Raw genomic sequence first — 21,318 nt, forward strand, 5'->3', positions numbered from 1 at the left:
TGTGAATGACAAAAATTAAAATATTTTTTAACAATTTATTTTAAATAATTAAATTGAATCATTAAACTTGTTGTTATTCGTTAAATTCATTGTTACTGAATCGTTAAATTCGTTAAATTTGCATAATCGTTGTTACGCGGCAAATTGGCCATGGTGAGTTTTCTCGTGGCAAGTTGGCCGCAGTGGGTTTCCTCGTAGCAAGTTGGCCATGGTGAATTGTCGTAGCAAATTGGCCTCAGCGAGCTGGCTGCGGCCAATTCCAACCCAGGATGTGTCAGAATATTCATGACTGGGAAGACATGGTAACAAGGTTAGCCAATGAATAGGCATAGTAACAAGGTCAGCCAATGAATAGGCATAGCAACTGGGTCAGCCAATGGGGACTGTTTGAATAGCTGAAACATAGTATTTGTTTGTTTGGGGCCATAAGAGACAGCTTGGAGTCTGGGCGTGGCTTAGCTTAACTACCCTGTATCAGGGATGAAATCCAGCAGGTTCTAGAGAACCGGTAGAGGAAATTTTGAGTAGCTCAGAGAACCGGCAAATGCCACCTCTGGCTGGCCTCAGGAGTGGGAGGGAATAGGGATTTTGCAGTATCCTTCCCCTGGACTGTGATGGGAATGGAGATTTTGCAGTATCCTTCCCCTGCCACGCCCACCAAGCCACAGCACGCCCACCAAGCCACGCCCACAGAACCGGTAGTAAAAAAAAATTGGATTTCACCACTGCCCTGTATAGAGGAGGTTCTTTAAGCTCTGTATTAAGCTCTGAGCTCTGAAGCTGCAAACTAGTCTGCTCTGAACTCAGAACTGGAAATTGTTCTCTCCTCTGCCCATGTGTCTGCCTGTAACTTCTACCACGTTGGAAGAATCAGCTATTGGTATTGTACATTTATCTTCATGTGTTATATGTATATAAAGAAGTTAATGAATCCAGCTGAATCAGTCATCCGTGTGTGCTTTCTGGATTTGATTATTTCTGCAACAAACTCTGACAGAATGTTGAACCCTTCTCTCCCACCCTCAAACAGCTGTAACAACTGGACCCCAGAGGAGTGGCCTGGTTGCCATATAGTAAACATCAAGAAACTGCTATAGAGCATTAATTAAAGTCTGTAATGGTCTTTCCACCAGGAAAAACAAAACAAAACAAAACAAAACAAAACATGAATCCATCCAGGAACCAGTTAACCGATAAATCAAGAGAAGATGATCCAGGGGCAATCAACCTTAACTTTTTAACCACAAGGACCATAATCAGCCCCCACTGTTCCTCTGACCATGGAAAAGATCAGGCAAGGAAGTCCAAAGGAAAAGGCCTTTGAAAAGGAACCATTTTGTAGGCCCCTCACTCTCAACAGAATGGCCCAGATCTGGTTAAGTGCATGGGATTAAATTTGGAACATGGATGGCACCCTTTCACACATCACTTTGTGTAGGTGTCCACTTAAAGGTAAAGGTTCCCCTCGCACATGTGTGCTAGTCGTTCCCGACTCTAAGGGGCAGTGCTCATCTCTGTTTCAAAGCCGAAGAGCCAGTGCTGTCCGAAGATGTCTCCGTGGTCATGTGGCCGGCATGACTCAACGCCAAAGGCGCACGGAACGCTGTTACCTTCCCACCAAAGGTGGTCCCTCTTTTTCTACTTGCATTTTTTATGTGCTTTCGAACTGCTAGGTTGGCAGAAGCTGGGACAGGTTTATTTATTTATTTTATTCGGCTTATATGCCGAATAAATAAGTGACGGGAGCTCACCCCGTTATGAGGCGTTAGGGATTCGAACCGCTGAACTGCCGACCTTTCGATCGACAAGCTCAGCATTTTAGCCACTGGGCCACCGCATCCCTAGATGTCCACTTAAGAAGGCCCTAAGTGCATGCATCACCTTAGAAAGCAGGACTTCAGAACTTTGCTGCCCCACAACGTTTATCTTCCCCAGCTTTGACCCACAAGCATACCGAACATCCTTCAGACGGCCAATAATTTAATAAAATCAGTTAATACTGCTCAATAAATACATAAAGCGTATTTACTTGCCTTTTAGAAACACAAAATCTAGAACTTCAGGCCAAGTTAAGGATGATTGTCCCTTGATTATCTAAGGCAGAATCTGTCTGATGTATTGTTTTTTTTTTTCTCTTTACATAAAGCAATCACATAAAAATAGTTATAAATAGAAAAATTTCAAAGGATTGCCCGCCCTTGCTACCACTTCCCCCCCCATATTCCATCATTCAAGAAATGTAACCCAAAAGGGAAAAAAAGCAAGAGGGGTCTCTCTTTTTTTTGCACCCAGTTCTTGTGGATTTTAACAGTCTTTAGAATCTTTGGATATTTTACAAGGACTCCGGGTTGGATAAGCAGCCCGAAAAAGGAAAAAAAACGAAGTCAAAATCCAAAACAACCCGCCCACCCCCCCTGCAAAATAAGATGTAAAACAGTCACTCGGAAAGATAATAAACCAAGAAAAACGAAGTCTGCAGTTGCTGCTAGAAATTCTGTTTTGTTTTTTTTCCTTGCATTTGTGGGAGCAAAGAAGAGATGTCTTTTGGGGTGTTTTGAAAAGAGTTCCGAAGGGAGCTTAATTTTCAAGACAGTCCTTTTTATAAAGGAAAAAATATGTTCTTCCTTCTTGACTGGGAACCAATGCAGTACTGGAGAACGGGTCTGTAGGTAGAGAAAAGAAAAACAAATACGCTTAATAATCAATATTTCCTCCCTATTTGTATTTGTTAGCGACATTTCTATGCTGCTGGTTTCCTAAGGCTCTGAGCAGCTAACCTTCAAAAAGATATGCTGTCCATCAAAATAACACCACCCTAAAATTTAATTATAATCTCAAGGGATTAAAAAAATCCAAAGTCATGTGTCTAAGCAGTGCATCCCAACTTTCAGAGTACGCCTGTCACTTGGTCTAGATGGAAAACATGGCGTCTTACCTGTTCTTCTGAACGCAAGGGGGAAGTGGTAGACTGGCCCCCCAGTGCTCCGTTTTTTTTGTTTTTTGTTTTTAAATTTGATTTATATGCCGACCTTCTCCGGAGACTCAGGGCGGCTTACAATGCGTTAAGCAATAGCCTTCATACTTTTGTATATTTATACAAAGTCAGTTTATTGCCCCCACAAACTGGGTCCTCAATTTACCTACCTTAGAAAGGATGGAAGGCTGAGTCAACCTTGAGCCTTGGCGAGATTCGAACCTGCAGTAATTGCAGGCAGATGGTCTTAATAACCAGCTTAATAACAGGGTGCCTTAAACCACTGTACTGTACTACTGTACACTGTACTACCAAGGCTCTTTTCACTGGCAGAGCGCTGCAGGAGGCTGTCACGGGCAAAAACGGAGTCTGGGAGGGCCGCGCATGGCCCTCCCGAGCTTCGTTTTCATTGGCAGAGGCATCGCAGGCTTGTCTTTTGCTGTTTCCAAGGCAGCCCCGCAGGCCAGATCTAAGCACCCCACGGGCAAGATCCAGGCCCCCAGGCCTTGAGTTTGACACCTCTGGATGAGAGCATGCCTGGCTAGGGAATTCTGGGAGCTGACGTCCACAAGTCTTGAAGATACAAAGGTTGGACACCTCTTGGATTAGAAGTTCTCCAACTCCTTCTAACCCTGATATTTTGAGTCTATAGCAAAAAAAAACCTGTTATCTGAGAAGGCTGCCTTTCCCCCCCTCCTAGCAGAATTGCCCACTTGTACCCCGCAAACATTCACGGAAGTCTGGGCAAGTTATGTTCTATAATTAAAAAACTGGGATTTTCAAATTTTTCCTAGCAAAGTAAGCATTAGAGAGCAGCCATTGTACCTACCCAACCCATCCCTCGAAGAGAAGGCAACTCAGTTGCTAGCTTCAGAGAGAGAGGCCAGGGGGTTGAGGGCGGCCAGTCCATTGAACCCCGAGCCCCAAGGATCCGGGAGAGAGAAATACGGCCGTGCCGAGAGGCCCTCGCCGTGGCTCAGGGCAAAGGCAAAGAGGCCTCCGTTCCGTTCCAGGTCCAGGTGTGTCCTCCCAAACAGCTTCATCTGGGTTTCTTCCAACTGGTTCTCCAGCTCCTGCAGGTTCAAGCTGTTCTTGGCCACATCCATGAAGGGGCTGGGGCCCGGAAGGCACAGCCCAGGGCCGCCCAAGTGGCCGCTCATGTCTTCCAAAGCTGGGGGCACCAAGAAACTCTTGTCATCCGGTTGTCCGGTGGGGGCGAAGAGCAGGCTGGCCGCTCTCCAGGGGGCTGACTTGCGTCCTCTTCTGGGTCGGGAGATCCGGCAACTCTGGCGCTTGATGTGGCGGTGCAGGTGATCCGAGCGGGTGAAGCTCTTGTAGCAGAACTTGCACTGGTAGGGACGGATTCCGGTGTGGATCCTCATGTGGTTCTTCAGGTCGTAGTTGTGGACGAACCGGGCGCTGCAGTGGATGCAGAGGTACGGCCTTTCCCCCGTGTGCTTCCGCATGTGGATCTTCAGCTTGTCTTGCCTGGCCAAAGGAGAAGAAGGGTTAACTCAGGGTGGATCACCAAAGCACAGAGTTGAAAGATCCCTGAGATGAGACAAGTAAGGAGCAAGCTCCCTCCTGAAGTTCTCATGGACACATGAAAGTGTTGAATTTACCGACAAAGAAATTGTGAAGGTGATAATTTAAGAGCTGATCAGCTGATGCCATGAGGGGAATGAGTTCAGCAGGGTTTTGGGCTGTTATCCCTTTAAGAGCCTGTGTAATAAGAGGAGGCCCTTGCTAGAGTGTTCGTTCGTTCGTCGAGTTTCTTCCCTGCTGTAATTGCTGTTTGTTTAGCTGCTGCTTGTAGCACATGTATGTATAGTATTCCTATATTCCTACTGTAGATTAAAATCACTATTTGATTTTAACACTTTTTTTATTTTTTTTTATTTTTACACTGTTGGCTGTACTTGCTTCGTGGGTTGATACACGGGATAGACCTGTGCACACTCTGACATAAATAAAGATAAAATATAAATTCAACACAAAAATAGTTAGTCGCGAAAGCGACTGCCTGCAAAGGCTCCTGGGTTGGGGCTGAAAGGTGAAAGCAGAAGCATTATGCTCTGTCCCATATTTCGGTAGATCAGGTTGCCCTGATAGACTGGTCTCACTGGAAAAAACATACATGAAGGCCTTGCCTTCTGCTAGAGCCGTGATGGCGATCCTGTGGCACGCGTAGCCATATCAATAGGCACACCAGCTCAGCTCTGGCGCGCATGCATGTGCTGGCCAGCTGATTTTCGGGCCTTCTGGGCCCACCAGAAGTAGGGAAACAGGCTGTTTCCTGCCTCCGGAGGGCCTGGGGTGGGTGGGAAAGACTCGTTTTTCTTTCTCACCTGGCTCCAGATCCTCTCTATGCGTCTGGGGAGGGCGAAAACAGCCTTCCCCACCCCCTCAGAGACCCTCCGGAGGCCCGAAACGGCCTGTTTCCCAACTTCCGGTTGGACAGGAAGTGACGTTTTTTGCTGTCCCCAGCCTCCAGAGACTCCTAGAGAGAAGGGGATCAAACTATTTTCCAAAGCACCTGAAGGCCAGACAAGGAATAACGGATGGAAACTGATCAAGATTCAACCTGGAAATCAGGAGAAAATTTCTGACAGTGAGAACAATCAACCAATGGAACAGCTTTGCCTTCTGAAGTTGTGGGAGTTTCATCACTGGAAGCTTTCAAGAAGGGACTGGACTGCCATCTGTCAGAAACGGTGTAGGGTCTGCTTGGGTGGGTGGGGTTGGACAAGATGACCTACAAGGTCCCTTCCATCTCTGTTAATCTGTATCTACCAAACAGGCCAAGAACCGAAGAAGCAGGGAAGCGCCTTGGCCAGCAGATGGCAGCACAAGCCCACATTGTCAAAAGAGTTGGTCCCAAAGCAGAAGGCTATAAGAAGAAGCTATTGGCTTCCTTTGATGCTATCCCAATATCCCAGGAAGTCATCAGAAATAGTATCCACAAACCAAAGACTTTTGATCTTGACTTTCTATGCAAATTATAACCATGTGGATTTGGGTAACTCACAATTCTCCTCCAATCTGGATCCAGGAGCTGCTTTAAGGATTCGTCAAAGTTTTAGCCAAGGTTTTATGCCGTGGTTTCACGCGGCATCCCTAATCACTTCCCCGAAATACCAAGGAGATACATTCAGAGAGTAGGGTGAACTGGCTAATTCGTTGCATGTTGGCTCTGCCCATGAGATGAACCCCAACCTGTTTGTCAGTTTAGTAAATCAAGAGTTGCATTCATCCAACGTACTACAGGTAGTCCTCGACTTACGACCACAATTGAGCCCAACATTTCTTTTGCTCAGTGAGACAGTTGTTAAAGTGAGTTTTGCCCCCATTTTACAAACTTTCTCACCACAGTTGTTAAAACGTTACTGACACCGTTGTTAATTTGATGACTTTTCTTGCCCCACTTGTTAAGTGAATCACTGAAGCTGTTAAGTTAGTAAACAGGGTTGTTAAGTGAATCTGGCTTCCACATTGACTTTGCATGTCAGAAGGTCGCAAAAGGGGAATCACAGGACACCGGGATATGGCGACAGTCATAAATATGAGTCAGTTGCCAAGACTCTGAATTTTGATCATGTGACTACCCTGTTTTCCCGAAAATAAGACCCAACTGGAAAATAAGCCCTAGGATGGTTTTTCAGGATGCTCGTAATGTAAGCATCCCCCAAATAAGCCCCAGTTGTCAACCAGATGGATGCATTTAGTACCGTATTCCCCCCCCCAAAAAATAAGACCCAACCAGAAAATAAGCCCTAATGTGTCTTTTGGAGCAAAAATTAATATAAGACCTGGTCTTATTTTCGTGGAAACACAGTATGAGGATATTGCAGTGGTTTTTAGTGTGAAAAATGGTCATAAGTCGCTTTTTTTCAGTGCTGTTGTAATTTTGGATGGTCACTAAATAAATGGTTGTAAGTCGAGGACTTCCTGTATGACAGTCCCAATTACAGTCCCAATTAAACCTTTAAGCACAAGGAGCCTTGGTGGCGCAGCAGACTAAAGTGCTGTTAAGTAGCACCAGCTGCCTGCAATTACTGCGAGTTCAAATCTCACCAGGCTCAAGGTTGACTCAGCCTTCCATCCTTTTGAGGGAGGTAAAATGAGGACCCGGATTGTGGGGGCAATAAGCTGACTTTGTGTAAAAAAAACCACCGCTTAGGGGGGGCCCGAAAGCCCTACTAAGCAGGTATATATAAAAGTATGAAGGCTATTGCTTAACGCATTGTAAGCCGCCCCGAGTCAGGCAACTCAGCTGGGATCGTCAGAGGCTTTTAAAAGCATTTTTTTTACAACCTCTTCGGATGTAGAAAAAATGGTTTTAAAAGTAAAAAAAAAAAAAAGTTGACCACGCCCACCCAGTCACATTACACTCCCCCCCGCCAAGCCATGCCCACAGAACCGGTAGTAACAAATGTTACATTTCACCACTGCATCAGACCAACAATCAAGTAAACAACACCCCAATCAACAAACTGCCAAAGAAGCCAACAGCAAACAGCCCAATCTAAGAATCTCAAAGGCCACCCCCACCGACACTGATAGGCAAGCCACTAGAACCGTGATGGCGAACCTATGGCACGCGTGCCACAGGTGGCACGCGGAGCCATATTGGTGGGCACGCGAATGTTGCCCTAGTTCAGCTCCAGCACACATGCGTGCACTGATCAACTGATTTTCAGGCCTTCTGGTTCCACCGGAAGTCTGGAAATTGGCTGTTTCTGGCCTCTGGAGGGCCTCCGGGGGGATGGGGAAGGCTGTTTTTGCCCTCCCCAGGCTCCTAGAAAGCCTCTGGAGCCTGGGGAGGGCGAAAAACAGGCCTACTGGGACCACCGGGCCATCGCATGCCAAAAGCAGGGGGAAGCGTGGGGGGCGGGGGTCTCATGCACAAAAGGGCGGGGTGCATTGAATTATGGATGTGGGCACACGCACCCGTGACCCCCCTCCACGCTCCCCCCACTTTTGGCACGTGACGGCAAAAAGGTTAGCCATCACTGCACTAGAATATAAACTGGACAGTTTATATCCTGGTTTATATTTATAGACACTAGAATATAACAGCCATCTGTCAGAAATAATATAGGGCAGTGTTGGCGAACTTTTTCGGCACCGAGTGTCGAAATGGGAGTGCGCACACATTTGCTGAAAACCGGAAGAGCAGCTGCCCAGTGTGCATGCGCGCACCGGGCAGCTGCTCTTCCGGTTTCCGGTACACGCATGCACTCCGGCTGCCTAGTCTTCTGGTTTCTGGCATGCATGCGTGCGCGAAGAACAGCTGTCCAATACGTATGAGTATGCCAGAAATTGGAAGAGCAGCTGCCTGGTGCTCATGCGCATGCCGTGAAGATGATCTTCACCACCTGGTCTTCTGGTTTCCGGCGCACCCGTGCATGTGAAGACCAGCTGGTTGGCACGCCGGAACCCGGAAGAGCAATGGACGATGGTTTGTTTGCCCGGAGAGATGGCTCTGTGTGCCACTTCTGGCACGTGTGCCATAGGTTTGCCATCACAGGTATAGGTTCTCCTGCTTGAGCAAGGGGTTGGACTTAACCTTAAGCTTCAAAGTCTGCTATTCTGTTCTGTTCTGTTCTGTTCTGTCCTAATCCTATTCTATTCTGATTTCTTATTCTGTTCTGTCTTGTCCTGTCCTAATCCTGTCCTAATGCTAATCCTAATCCTTGTTCTAGTCTATTCTGTTTTGTTCCGTCCTAATCCTATTCTATTCTGATTTCTTATTCTGTTCTGTCCTGTCCTAATCCTAATCCTTGTTCTATTCTATTCTGTTCTGTTCTGTTCCATCCTAATCCTATTCTATTCTGATTTCTTATTCTGTTCTGTCCTGTCCTAATCCTAATCCTAATCCTAATCCTTGTTCTATTCTATTCTGTTCTGTTCCATCCTAATCCTATTCTATTCTGATTTCTTATCCTGTCCTAATCCTGTCCTAATCCTAATCCTAATCCTGGTTCTATTTTATTCTGTTCTGTTCTTTTCTGTTCCTGTTCCATTCACAGCAAACAGCACTCCTTACTATCACTGATGATGTTACCTAGTTTGGTAATAAAACGTCTGCAAGAAAACCAGCAAGCTCAGAGAGCACCACCGACCCCTCATGTCAACTCTTGAGCTACATATGTTCTCCTTCATTAGTACCCCTGGTCTAGTCAACAGCTCAGGGATTTCCAGCTCAGCTTTCATCCAAAATCCCAACCAGCGGTGACCCTGTTTTACATGTTGGAGATCAGCCAAGGAGGGACAACCAAAGATTGATTGTGTGGAAGCTCTACAGCCAGAGATGGCTTCCTTCTCAATACCATGCAGGCTGTAGACGCAACTGGGAAGGTAAAACAAACATCCGGAAGGAGGCAGATGGAAAGCCACATCCGCATTACTGGCCCACAACCTTCATGGAGATTCCATGAAGTCACCAGGAGCTCAGCTGAAAAGAAACTTAAGTTTTCTTTGCTGAAACACCAACGGTTTGGATGTCATTTTAAGTCAGGGACGTTAGGCACACTCAGAACTTCTACATAAGACGAAGACAGGGTCCTGCCACGTAATGGACATGTCCTGAAAGAACCTGACCAGCTATGCTGGTGAACATACAGAAGGACAGAGGTGGACAATTGTCTCCTCTTCCGTGCAAGGAGTTTCTGAAAAAGGAGAATGGGGCTGCAAGGTCGTAAACCTGAACATCGGTCGTAAGTCACTTTTTTCAGTGCCATTGTAACTTTGGAGCGGTCAATAAACGGACGGTTATAAGTCGAGGACTATTTTACAACATTCCTTCCATCAACTAACAAACTCCAGCTATGGATGCCCATGACACTGTCTGTATGTATGTCTATCGTCCATTTGTGTCCGTCCGTCTGTCTGTCTGTCTACCTGCCTGCCTGCCTACCTATCTATATCATCCATTTCTTTCTTTCTCTCTCTCTCTCTCTCTCTCTCTCCCATTTGTGTGTCTGTCTGTCTATCATCCATTTGTGTCTGTCTGTCTGTCTATATCTATCTATCTATCTATCTATCTATCTATCTATCTATCTATCTATCTATCTATCATCCATTTCTTTCTTTCTTTCTATCTATCTATATCTATTTATCTATCTTTCCATCTATCATCCATTTCTTTCTATCTATCTATCTATCTATCTATCTATCTATCTATCTATCTATCTATCTATCATCTATCTATCTATCTATCTATCTATCTATCTATCTATCTATCATCCATTATCTATCTATCTATCTATCTATCTATCTATCTATCTATCTATCTATCTATCTATCTATCTATCTATCTATCTATCTATCTATCTATCTATCATCCATTTCTATCTATCTATCTATCTATCTATCTATCTATCTATCTATCTATCTATCTATCTATCTATCTATCTATCTATCATCCATTTCTATCGATCTATCTATCTATCATCCATTTGTGTGGGTGTCTGTGTGTGTCTGTCTGCCTATCTCTCTGTAGTCCTCGATTTACAACAGTTCAGTTAGTGACCATTCAAAGTTGCAATGGCACTGAAAAAGGGGACTTACGACCATTTTTTACACTTATGACACTTGCAGCATCCCCAGGGTCACGTGATCAAAATTCAGATGCTTGACAACTGACTCATATTTATGACGGTTGCAGTGTGATGGGGTCACATGATCCCTTTGCGACCTTCTGACAAGCAATGGGGAAGCCAGATCCACTTAAAAACCGTGTTACTAATTTAACAACTGCAGTGATTCACTTAACAAACGTGGCAAGGAAAGTCATAAAATGGGGCAGAACTCATTTAACAAATTTCTCACTTACTTAACAACATACATTTTGGGCTCAATTGCGGTCATAAGTTGATGGCTATCTGTATCTCTATCATCCATCCATCCATCCATCATCCAATCATCCCTCCATCATCCATCAATCATCCATCCATCCCTTCATCATCCAATCATCCGTCCATCATCCATCCATCCATCCCTCCATCACCCAATCATCCATCCATCATCCATCCATCCATCAATCATCCATCATCCGTCCATCATCCATCCATCCATCCATCCACCATCCAATCATCAGTCCATCATCCATCCATCCACCATCTATCCATCCATCCATCCATCCATCCATCCATCCTCCTCCATCCATCCATCCATCCATCCATCCATCCATCCATCCATCCATCCATCCTCCTCCTCCATCCATTATCCGTCCCTCTGTCCTTCTCTCCCTCCAAGCACATTTACCATCATTTCAAAAATATGCAGACCTGGTGAACCGGACTTCACAGATGTTGCACATATACGGCTTCTCCCCCGTGTGGGTCCTCATGTGCCGCGGGAGCTTCCCAGCCCCCATGATGATTTTGTTGCAAATGGGGCACTGCTGGGAAGCTTTGGGTTTGATCTTCCTTTCCTCTGGCCAGCGAGGAAAGACTCGGCCAAAGTGGGCGTTGCTCAGGAAGTTCAGGTAGGCGCTGTAATCGTTTTCAGCCTTGATGTGCCCGAAGGGGGCTGCGGCGGTGTTGGCGAACACGTCCTTGAAGAGGCTGTTGGGGAAAGGGGTGGGCAGCGGCTCCTCTTTCTCCTCTTCTTTGATCTTTTGCTTTTTGATCACCAGGTCCAAGGGGGTGTTGTCCACCTGCTGCTCTTCTACTTGGGCAAAGGGGCCAAAGTCTCCGTTCCATAGATGGGGGAAGAGCTCAGGCATGAAGGGAGACAGGACCGGCCTGCGTTCTGGAAGGGTCACTTTAGGATAGAGGTTCTCCCTTAAGAGGGATTCAATGGAGAAGTCTCGGATGACACCAAGTGAGCCATTGGAGCTGCTGGATGGAAAACGTGTGGAGAAGACATCAGTGGTATCTTGGAAGGGTTCCTCAGGAAGGTCTGGCTTGGAAGGACTTTGGTGGCAACTGAGGTCTTGAGCGTCCGATAGATTCCGATTGGCGAAGTCACCTGCTTCTTCTTCCTCCTCCTCCTCTTCCTCTTCTTCTTCTTCTTCCTCCTCCTCTTCTTCTTCCGCCTTCTCGCCTTCCACCGCTTCCCCAGGCTCTATTATTTCGAGGCAGACATTAATCACACACTGGATCTCCAGCATCTTGGCCGCGTTGAGGATGTGCTTGACGTTCGCCGTGGTGATGGTCAGAGTTGAGGTGTAGGCAAACTCAAGGATGGCCGAAAGGGCTTCGGGCTTGACGAAGTCGATCTCGTATATGTAGGGCTGGTCCGCTAAAGTGCCGGTGGTGAAGAGTTTTTTAAAATACTGGCTACAAGCAGCCAGCACAGATTTGTGGGTTCGGTATTCCTGATCTTGGACCAGGAGAATTACGTCGCAGAGAAGGCCATCGTTTCGTTGCTCGTTGAGTCCACAAAGGACTTCACTGCTGTGGTTTGGGAAGGGGATCCCGATGAGGTCCTCAATGCCATTGGCCATATTCTCCTGTGGAACCCTAGAAAGAGATACACAAGCAGAGACATACCGTTAAGTCAAGTTCCCTTACTTTACTATGGTGCAGTGGTTAGAATGCAGTATTGCAGGCTAACTCTGCCAACTGTCAGAAGTTTGATTCTCACCGGCTCAAAGTTGATTCAGCCTTCCATCCTTCTGAGGTCGGTAAAATGAGGACCCAGATTGCTGGGGACAATATGCTGACTCTCTAAACCAGAAGTCACCAACTGGTGGTCTGTGGACCACGAGAAAATTTTGGTGGTCCGCAGAAAAATTACTTGCATTTTTTATATTGCACTAAATACTATTTATCGTTTTTAAAAATTGATATTAGTGGTCCGCAGGATTTAAAATTATGAATTTGGTGGTCCCTGAGGTCCGAAAGGTTGGTAACTCCTGCTCTAAACCATTTAGAGACAGCTTTAAAACATGTGAAGCGGTATATAAATTTAAGTGCTATTGCTCTTACTTTCAGCCAGAAAAGCTACTGCTTGGCTAATGGAGAAGCCTCTCCAACAACCTGAATGGAGAAGACTTCACCCAACTCATTCCCCACAATTCAACCAGTGCATTTAGCACAGCTTGGAGCCCAGCCTCACATCCAGCTGCCCCAAATCATGACTCTGATTCCTGGATTCCCTCCAGCCGTTGATATTAAATTGTCGCATTTCAGACGAGAGAAGGGGAACATTAAGAAATACACGAAATAATCAAAGTAGCTGCAAGCACTGCGGTTGAAATCAAATCAACCGGAGTTGTTCTTTTCGTTTCACCTATTCTTGGGAAGGAGGCCTTCGGCCTTTTTGGAACCCAGAATGCTCCCCCCCCCCATGCCAAAAAGAACTACGGAGGAAAATTAAGATTAATTTGTTCTTCTTGACGTGTGATTTCTCCAGAACCGCTCTTTTCAAAGAGAGAGAGACAAGAATGGAATTGCAGGAAGAGCTGCAGAAGGCAACACTCGAAAAGTTGGGTCCTGTCCAGGGTGGATTTGATTTAAATCGAGTTGATTTAAATCACAATTTAAATCAGGATTTAAATCACTAGTAAAAAGGCTTGATTTAAATCAACTCGATTTAAATCATAATTTTTAAAGAGCAACTGTCATCTCTGCTACTCCTTTGGCCCACTGTTGACTCACCGATAGTCCCAGTGTTGCAGAATATACAGCCTCCTGCTACATAACTAAGCTCCATTTCATGCTGAATAAACTAAATTATTTATGTATCTTCAATAGAAAACTATCTTACGATAGATTTTTACCCCAAAAGTTTTTTATTAAAATAAATTCGATAAAAATAAAAAAAATCCAATTTAAGTCAAAAAAATCCAATTTAAATAAAAAAAATCTGATTTTTTTGATTTTTTTAAAAAAATCATTGATTTTTATCCACCCTGGTCCTGTCACTCTCGCTTGTCCAACCTACCCGACCACTGCTTTAAGTCTGCTCTTCGGGGACTTTCCAATGTTTATTAAGGAGGCTCGGTGGGAGTTTGCTGCTCACTGCAAAACGCCCCCCTCCTGTGTCCTTCAAAGCCCTCCACCATCTCATCTCATCGCGGGCACACAAATACCCTCCCTCCCTGGCATTTCCCCTCCCCTTCGTGGTCTCCTCCATCTGCTCTCCCTGCCTTTATCTAGAGGGATTCCAGCAAACAGAACCGACCGCTTCCCATTATTCTCCTGAGACTTTGGTTCCCCCCACCTTCACATTTCATCAACCCTCCCACTGGAACATCAAAACATCTCCCACATTCTGTCCTTTTGACATTCTCTCCCCCTCCTCCCCCTCCTCCCCCTCCCCATGTGCTTGAGGTGGGTTGGAGTTCACCATGGAGAGTTAGGACCCGCATGGCTTCCCTTTGAGACAATCCCAGAGGCTACTTTGGAGGAGGTCTACTGAGATTCTCGGGTCGTGGCAATCCTAAAGGTGCTTTTCAGTCTTGCCTCCAGAAGCTGTGACTGCTCCAACACTGGAAGTTTTTAAGAAGAGGTTCGATAATCCTTTGTCTGAAGTGCTGTAGGGTTTCCTGCCTAAGCAGGGGGTTGGACTAGAAGACCTCCAAGGTCCCTTCCAACTCTGCCATTCTATTCTGTTCTGTTCTATTCTATTCTCTATATTATATTCTATTTTCTATTTTCTGTTCGGTTCTATTCTATTTTCTATTCTATTTTCTATTCCATTCCATTCCATTCCATTCCATTCCATTCCATTCCATTTTCTATTCTATTCTATTTGTATTCTCCTATTCTATTCTATTCTATTCTATTCTATTCTATTCTATTCTATTCTATTCTATTCTATTCTATTCTCTATTCTATTCCATATTCTCTTCTCTTCTCTTCTCTTCTCTTCTCTTCTCTTCTCTTCCCTTCCCTTCCCTTCCCTTCCCTTCCATTCCATTCCTATCCTAAAAAAGTAACTTATGACCATTTTTCACACTTATAACCATTGCAGCATCCTCAGGATCACGTGTTCAAAATTCAGCCACTTGGCAACTGGGTTCCTCTTTACGACGGTCGCAGTGTCCCGGGAGTTCATGTGTGATTCCTCTTTTGTGACCTTCTGACCCAACAGAGTTAACGGGGGAGCCAGATTCACTTAACCGCCGTGTACCTAATTTAACCTGCAGTGATTCACTTAACAGCTGTGGCAAGGAAGGTCGTAAAACGGGGCAAGACGTACAACTGTCACGCTCAGCAACATAAACGTAAGGGCTCCATTACGGTCGTAAGTCGAGGACGGCCTGCATTGCCCTCTCCTTTCCCAAATGATGCCTTGCGTGTCAGCAACTTTGCCTCCCTCCAAAGAAAACTCCCTTTTCTGATGGTTGGACAAGCCTTGGTGGCGCAGCAGACTAAAGTGCTGTTAAGTAGCACCAGCTGCCTGCAATTACTGCAAGTTCGAATCTCACCAGGCTCAAGGTTGACTCAGCCTTCCATCCTTTCGAGGTAGGTAAAATGAGGACCTGGATTGTGGGGGCAATAAGCTGACTTTGTATAAAAAAAAGAACACCGCTTGGGAGGGGGGGCGAAAGCCCTACTAAGCAGGTGTATACAAAAGTATGAAGGCTATTGCTTAACGCATTGTAAGCCGCCCTGAGTCTCCGGAGAAGGGCGGCATATAAATCGAACCAATAATTAAATAAATTGAACCAATAAGAACAACATATCCTTCCAAGAGCACCAGCTAAGGAAAAAAAAAACCCCGTTGCCTACCGGTATTGCCGCGCTTAGGGATTGAACTTAAAACACACCACCCACCGTGTCTGGTGGGCACGGAGAACTAATATTATCCTCCACCTACCCTGCCAGCAACTATCACAATTGCCACCTGCGTTTTCTGGCTGCACATGAAAGAGAGCGTTTTCCATCCTCCGCTGAACTCAGGGTTGAACTTTCTGCTTTTGGTCCTGCCTTTTGATTCCTTATATGATTTATCTGCATCCTGCTTTTATTTCATTCAAGGTGGCGTACATAAGGCTTCCCTTTCCTACTGGGTTTAACAACAATCCTGCACGGTGCCTTAGGGGTCAGGGGTGAAATTCAGCAAGTTCTTAACTAAGTTAAAAATATATATTAGGGATACTGTGGCTCAGTGGCTAAGGCGCTGAGCTTGTCGATCGAAAGGTCGGCAGTTCAGCGGTTCGAATCCTTAGTGCCGCGTAACCGGGTGAGCTCCTGTTACTTGTTCCAGCTTCTGCCAACCTAGCAGTTCGAAAGCACGTAAAAAATGCAAGTAGAAAAATAGGAACCACTTTGGTGGGAAGGCAGTGGTGGGATTCAGCCGGTTCGCACCACTTCGGGAGAACCGGTTGTTAACTTTCTGAGCAGTTTGGCAAACTGGTTGTTGGAAGAAATCATTAGGGCAGAGAACCGGTTGTTAAATTACTTGAATCCCATCACTGTGGGAAGGTAACAGTGCGCCTTTGGCGTTTAGTCATGCCGGCCACATGACCACGGAGACGTCTTCGGACAGCGCTGTCTCTTCGGCTTTGAAACGGAGATGAGCACCGTCCCCTAGAGTCAGGAACGACTAGCATATATGTGCGAGGGGAACTCTTACCTTTAACTAGTTACGTTATGCTTGGTTAGCTTCTATGCAGTTTACCAGATTGTAGCAATTTAAAACTTTATCAATTACTGCTCAAGATACTGTTTGAAGCAGTGGTGGGTTCCTCCCAGTTTGGTCCGGTTCGGCCGAGCCGGTAGCGGTGACGATATGACGTCACTGAACCGGTTCTCCCCCCCGCCCTCCCACATTATTCTTACCTTTTATTTGGTCCCACCCCCAATCTATTGCTGCCTCCTGAGTCCCAGCTGATGACTAGAGGGAAAAAAACTGTTTAAACTCTTGCCGCAGGGCTTCAAAGGGCTGTCCTACAGCTGATCAGTGTTAAAAGCAAACAAATGAGTCGGGTCGTAAGTGCGAGGACTGGTCATAAGTGCGAGGACCTTCCAGAAATGACTCTGACCAGCTAGCCACGCCCACCTAGTCACATGACCTCCAAGCCACACCCACAAAATAAGCCACGCCCACAGAACCGGTAGCAAAAAAATTTAGAACCCACCCCTGGTTTGAAGACAGAAACAGGAACCAAACATTTTGTGAAGACAACCATTCCGAATTTTTGTTTGTTTGTTTGCATTCAGTTTATTTATTTATTTATTTATATTTAAATTTATATACCGACCTTCTCCCGAAGGACTCAGGGCGGTGAACAGCCAAAAGTAAAAAACATAAGAGTACAAAGTTTAAAAACAATTCAAAAATATATTAAACAATTTGGCCCAACAATTAAAGTACTCCATTTAAAATTCAAATAAAATTAAACCATTGGAGAGTTAGGCCAGCCCGGCTTGTTGAAATAAAAAAGTTTTGGGGGCCCGGCGGAATCGTCCGTATCTCCGGGGGGGGAGCTCGTTCAGAGGACAGGTTGTGAGTACAGCATTCAAGGATCCCTTTTTAAAATGTAAATTATTCTCAAAATCAATTTGTGGTGGTGGTGGAGGAGGAGGCGATTGACGTATTTCTTGGAAATTGATGGGCGAGTGGAAAGCTAAGTTGGCCTCCACCCCAAAAGGAACCACTGATTAAGAAGGAAAAAAAAAAACACGGTCCTAAGGCATTTATCTCCACAATGTTTCATGTCCAAAAGATAGCACACCCACCCACCCAAACCAGTAAATCAAGGCCATTTCCTCTCGGAAGTCTGGAGGCAACACAATGATTTCAGTCCAGTTGATGTAAGAATGACATCATTCTGAATTTAGAGTTACGGAGTTGGAAGGGATCTTGGAGGTCTTCTAGTCCAACCCCCTCTCAAGCAGGAGACCCTATACCCGTGATGGCGAACCTATGGCACGCATGCCACAGGTGGCACGCAGAGCCATATTGGTGGGCACGTGAGCTCAGCTGATTTTTGGACCTTCTGGGCCATCCAGAAGTAGGGAAACAGGCTGTTTCCTGCCTCCAGGGGGCCTGGGGGGATGGGGAAGGCCCGTTTTTTGCTCTTCCCAGGCTCCAGAGCCTCTCTAGAAGCCTGGGGAGGGTGAAAACGGTCTTCCCCACCCCCCAGAGGCCATCTGGAGGCTGGAAACGGCCCGTTTGCCAACTTCCGGAAGTCGGGAAACAGGCTGTTTCTGGCCTCTGGAGGGCCTCCCGGAGGATGGGGGGGAGAGAAAGGCCGTTTTTGCCCTCCCCAGGCTCCTAGAGAGGTTCTGGAGCCTGGGGAGATCGCGTGCCAAAAGCGTGGGGAGCATAGAATTATGGGTGTGGGCACACGACCCCCCCCCACTTTTGGCACACAATGGCAAAAAGGTTAGCCATCACTGCCTTATACCATTTCAGACAAATGACTTCCAATCTCTTCTTAAAAACCTCCGGTGTTGGGTCACCCACAACTTCTGAGGGTAAATTGTTCCACTGATTAATTGTTCCCATTGTCAGGAAATTTCTCCTTAATTCTAGGTTGATTCTCTTCTCTCCTTGATTAGTTTCTGTGGCCCGTTTTTGCTCCCAGGAGGCTGCAGGGAGGCTTACTAGGCCCAAAACGGGACGTGGGGTGTGTGCCCCCCCTCACGGCCCGTTTTTGCTCCCAGGAGGGTGCAGGAAGCCGAGTGCTGCCCGTCACACCCCCTGGCCACGCCCAGCATGGCCACGCCCACCCAGTTCGGTCATTAGGACAGAGAACCGGTTGTTAAATTATTTGAATCCCACCACTGCCTGTGATGGATAGAGGGTGCATTTGATTGCATTAGGACAGGCACACAGAGAAACAGATTGCCTATTTAGTATATATGATAATGGTCAGGTTGGTACAATTCAAACATTTGGTATTATGTCTATTGAAAGCTTGAGGGAGTAAAAGGATAAGATTTCTCAACCTTAGCAACTTTAAGACGGCTGGACTTCAACTCCCAGAATTCCTTAGCATTCTGCCAAGATACAGATAGCCTGCAACTTACAACAGTTCGTTTAGTGACCCAAACGAGCAACGTCAATGGGGAAGCCGCCAGATTCACTTAACTGCTCTGTTGCTAACTTACCAACTGCAAGGATTCACTTAACAACCATGGCAGGAAAGTTCTTAAATGGAGGCAAAACTCACGTAACAACTGTCTTGCATAGTGATAGAAATTTCGGCTCAGTTGTGGTCCTAAATTGAGCTCTCCCTGAATAAGTATATGTCAATCTCGATCAATTAAAATCTCTTAGGAGAAGCTTGGCATAATCTTTATCAGGAATTATTAACACTAGGAAGGCTGCATTTCAAATAACACACTGTTTTTGTGGGGTCTAGTCAAGGGTGGGCTTCAAAAATTTTAGCAAGGGGTTCTCTGCCCGGTTGCTGGGTGCGCGTGGCCATAATGGGCATAGCCTAGTTGGCTTCCTGCACCATGGCGGAAGGTTGGATGTTTTTGCCCTCCCCAGGCTCCGGAGGCTTTCCTTGAGCCTCCGGAAGGACAAAACGGCCTCCCCAGGCTCCAGAGGCCCTCCCCGAGCCTTCACACGCACCCTGCATTTACCTGCATCCAAAACGGGCCGCGTGGGGACTCCTGGGAGGGGAGGGGTGCAGTGGGCAGGGCCAGCCAGGAGTGGGATTTGGGGGTTCTCGGAACTGCACAGAATCTTAGCTAGAGGCTCTCCCGAATCCCTGCGAACCCCCAGCAGCCCACCCCTGGGTCTAGTCCTATGAAACCAAACTGGACTGACTCCTGAATAGGTAAACGTGGGGACATCTAGCTGTTTCAGCTGAAGGAGGGCGGGAGAAGGGGATTTGCTGGCAGGGAGAGCATATTTTAGGGAGCACGTAAGGGCTAAAAAAAAGTTTGCAAGGGAGCAGAGAGAGAGAGGAGGGTTGGAGGGGTTGAAGAATGTATTTGTCTTTTTCCCAAGCAATCAAAGCTTGCTTGTGTGGGCGGGGGCTCTTCTTCCCCTGTGTGTCATTTCCCTTCTCCCCTGGGGTCCCTCCCACCCACCTCCCCACAAAGATCAAAAGCAGACAAAACCTTGAGATTATCTCTTTTCTCCATGTGGGAGCAAGGCAGCCTGGGGGAACTGGCCTCAATATGCATGGAGAAAATGCTGTTTTTGCAAGCTTACTTTTGTTTATTGGCTCTGGCCTATGTTGGCAGCCCCTGGGTCTCCCCCCACTCACCCACCCACCCATGACTGCCTTCCCACTGCTAGCATGGGGGTTTGCCTTGGTCCATCTTACAGTGGTGGCCAAAATTGTGGAAACCTTTTGGGAAAAGTGTATTTGCTAAAACCTGCTAATAACCACTCTTTTTTTTGCGGGGGGAGTAGTACCATTAAATTATATATCAATGGAAAGATAATTTAATCAGGAATGTAATGCAATAGCTTTTATGAAGGATTTGCTATTAGAATAGCAGTTACAGTATAAAAATGAAAAGCGAAACATGTAGAAAAATGAGATATACAAAAAATATCACCATAGAAAAAATGAGATATACAAACATTATCACCATGTGAGTTAATAGTTGGGTAGCCTTTAGCATGAATTATGGCCTTATAACATCTTTCCATGGAGTGAACCAAGCCTTTTAGTTGTGCAGCTGTTAGAATGTGAAACCAAGATGGAATGATGGCTTCGATTAACTGGGTTTTATTGCTGGGTCGCTTCTGACTAACAAGTTTCTTTAGTCGGCTCCATAGATTTTCAATTGGGTTAAGGTCTGGGCTATTCCCAGGCCATCCCAGCAGTGGAATAGGATTATCTCGAAACTCATAAATGAATGAATGAATGAATGAATGAATGAATGAATGAATGAATGAATAAATAAATAAATAAATAAATAAATAAATAAATAAATAAATAAATAAATAAAGTGTTCAAACCTCAAAAATACATTTTTCCCAAAAGGTTTCCACAATTTTGGCCACTACTGTATGAGCTGGGATGGAGCTAGGAAGTCACTGTGCTCCACACTTCTTAACAAATTAACCCATTTATTGGACTTGCATAAACAAAGGGAAACGGTCCTTCAAATCAAGGTGGACTTTTCATGATTTCATGATCATGTCCAGCTTGGCTTTTCCACTTCTTACTATAGTTTAGCCTACAGTCCTGGGATTCTCAGTGATCTCCCATCCAAATATTGATTAGATCTGACTTTGATTATCTTGGTGGCGCAGCAGACTAAAGCACTGTTAAGTAACACCAGGTGCCTGCAATTACTGCAAGTTCAAATCTCACCAGGCTCAAGGTTGACTTCCGCCTTGAGTCTTCGGAGAAAGGCGGCATACAAGTTGAACAAATAAATAAATAAAGCCTTCCATCCTTTCAAGGTAGGTAAAATGAGGACCCGGATTGTGGGGACAATAAACTGACTTTGTTTTTTTTTTTT

General features: G+C 45.7%; 1 protein-coding gene across 2 annotated transcripts in view; it reads right to left on the reverse strand.

Annotated features, from left to right (window-relative positions):
• Positions 1 to 1,096: 1,096 nt before the first annotated feature.
• ZBTB7C (zinc finger and BTB domain containing 7C) overlaps positions 1,097 to 21,318 on the reverse strand; it is a 183,495-nt gene continuing 163,273 nt past the window's right edge. For both annotated transcript variants that reach the window (XM_060690756.2, XM_034403867.3), the window contains exons 2-4: positions 11,266 to 12,444; positions 3,804 to 4,462; positions 1,097 to 2,663 (exon numbers count right to left, since the gene is read on the reverse strand). In XM_060690756.2, coding sequence (XP_060546739.2) covers positions 3,832 to 4,462; positions 11,266 to 12,428 — 1,794 coding nt within the window. In that variant the 5' untranslated portion in view covers positions 12,429 to 12,444 and the 3' untranslated portion in view covers positions 1,097 to 2,663; positions 3,804 to 3,831. The remainder of the gene's footprint in view (positions 2,664 to 3,803; positions 4,463 to 11,265; positions 12,445 to 21,318) is intronic.

The sequence above is a fragment of the Pantherophis guttatus genome, chromosome 2 (genome assembly GCF_059756535.1).
Source record: "Pantherophis guttatus breed Tessera chromosome 2, ASM5975653v1, whole genome shotgun sequence".
NCBI classification, from domain to species: domain Eukaryota; kingdom Metazoa; phylum Chordata; class Lepidosauria; order Squamata; family Colubridae; genus Pantherophis; species Pantherophis guttatus.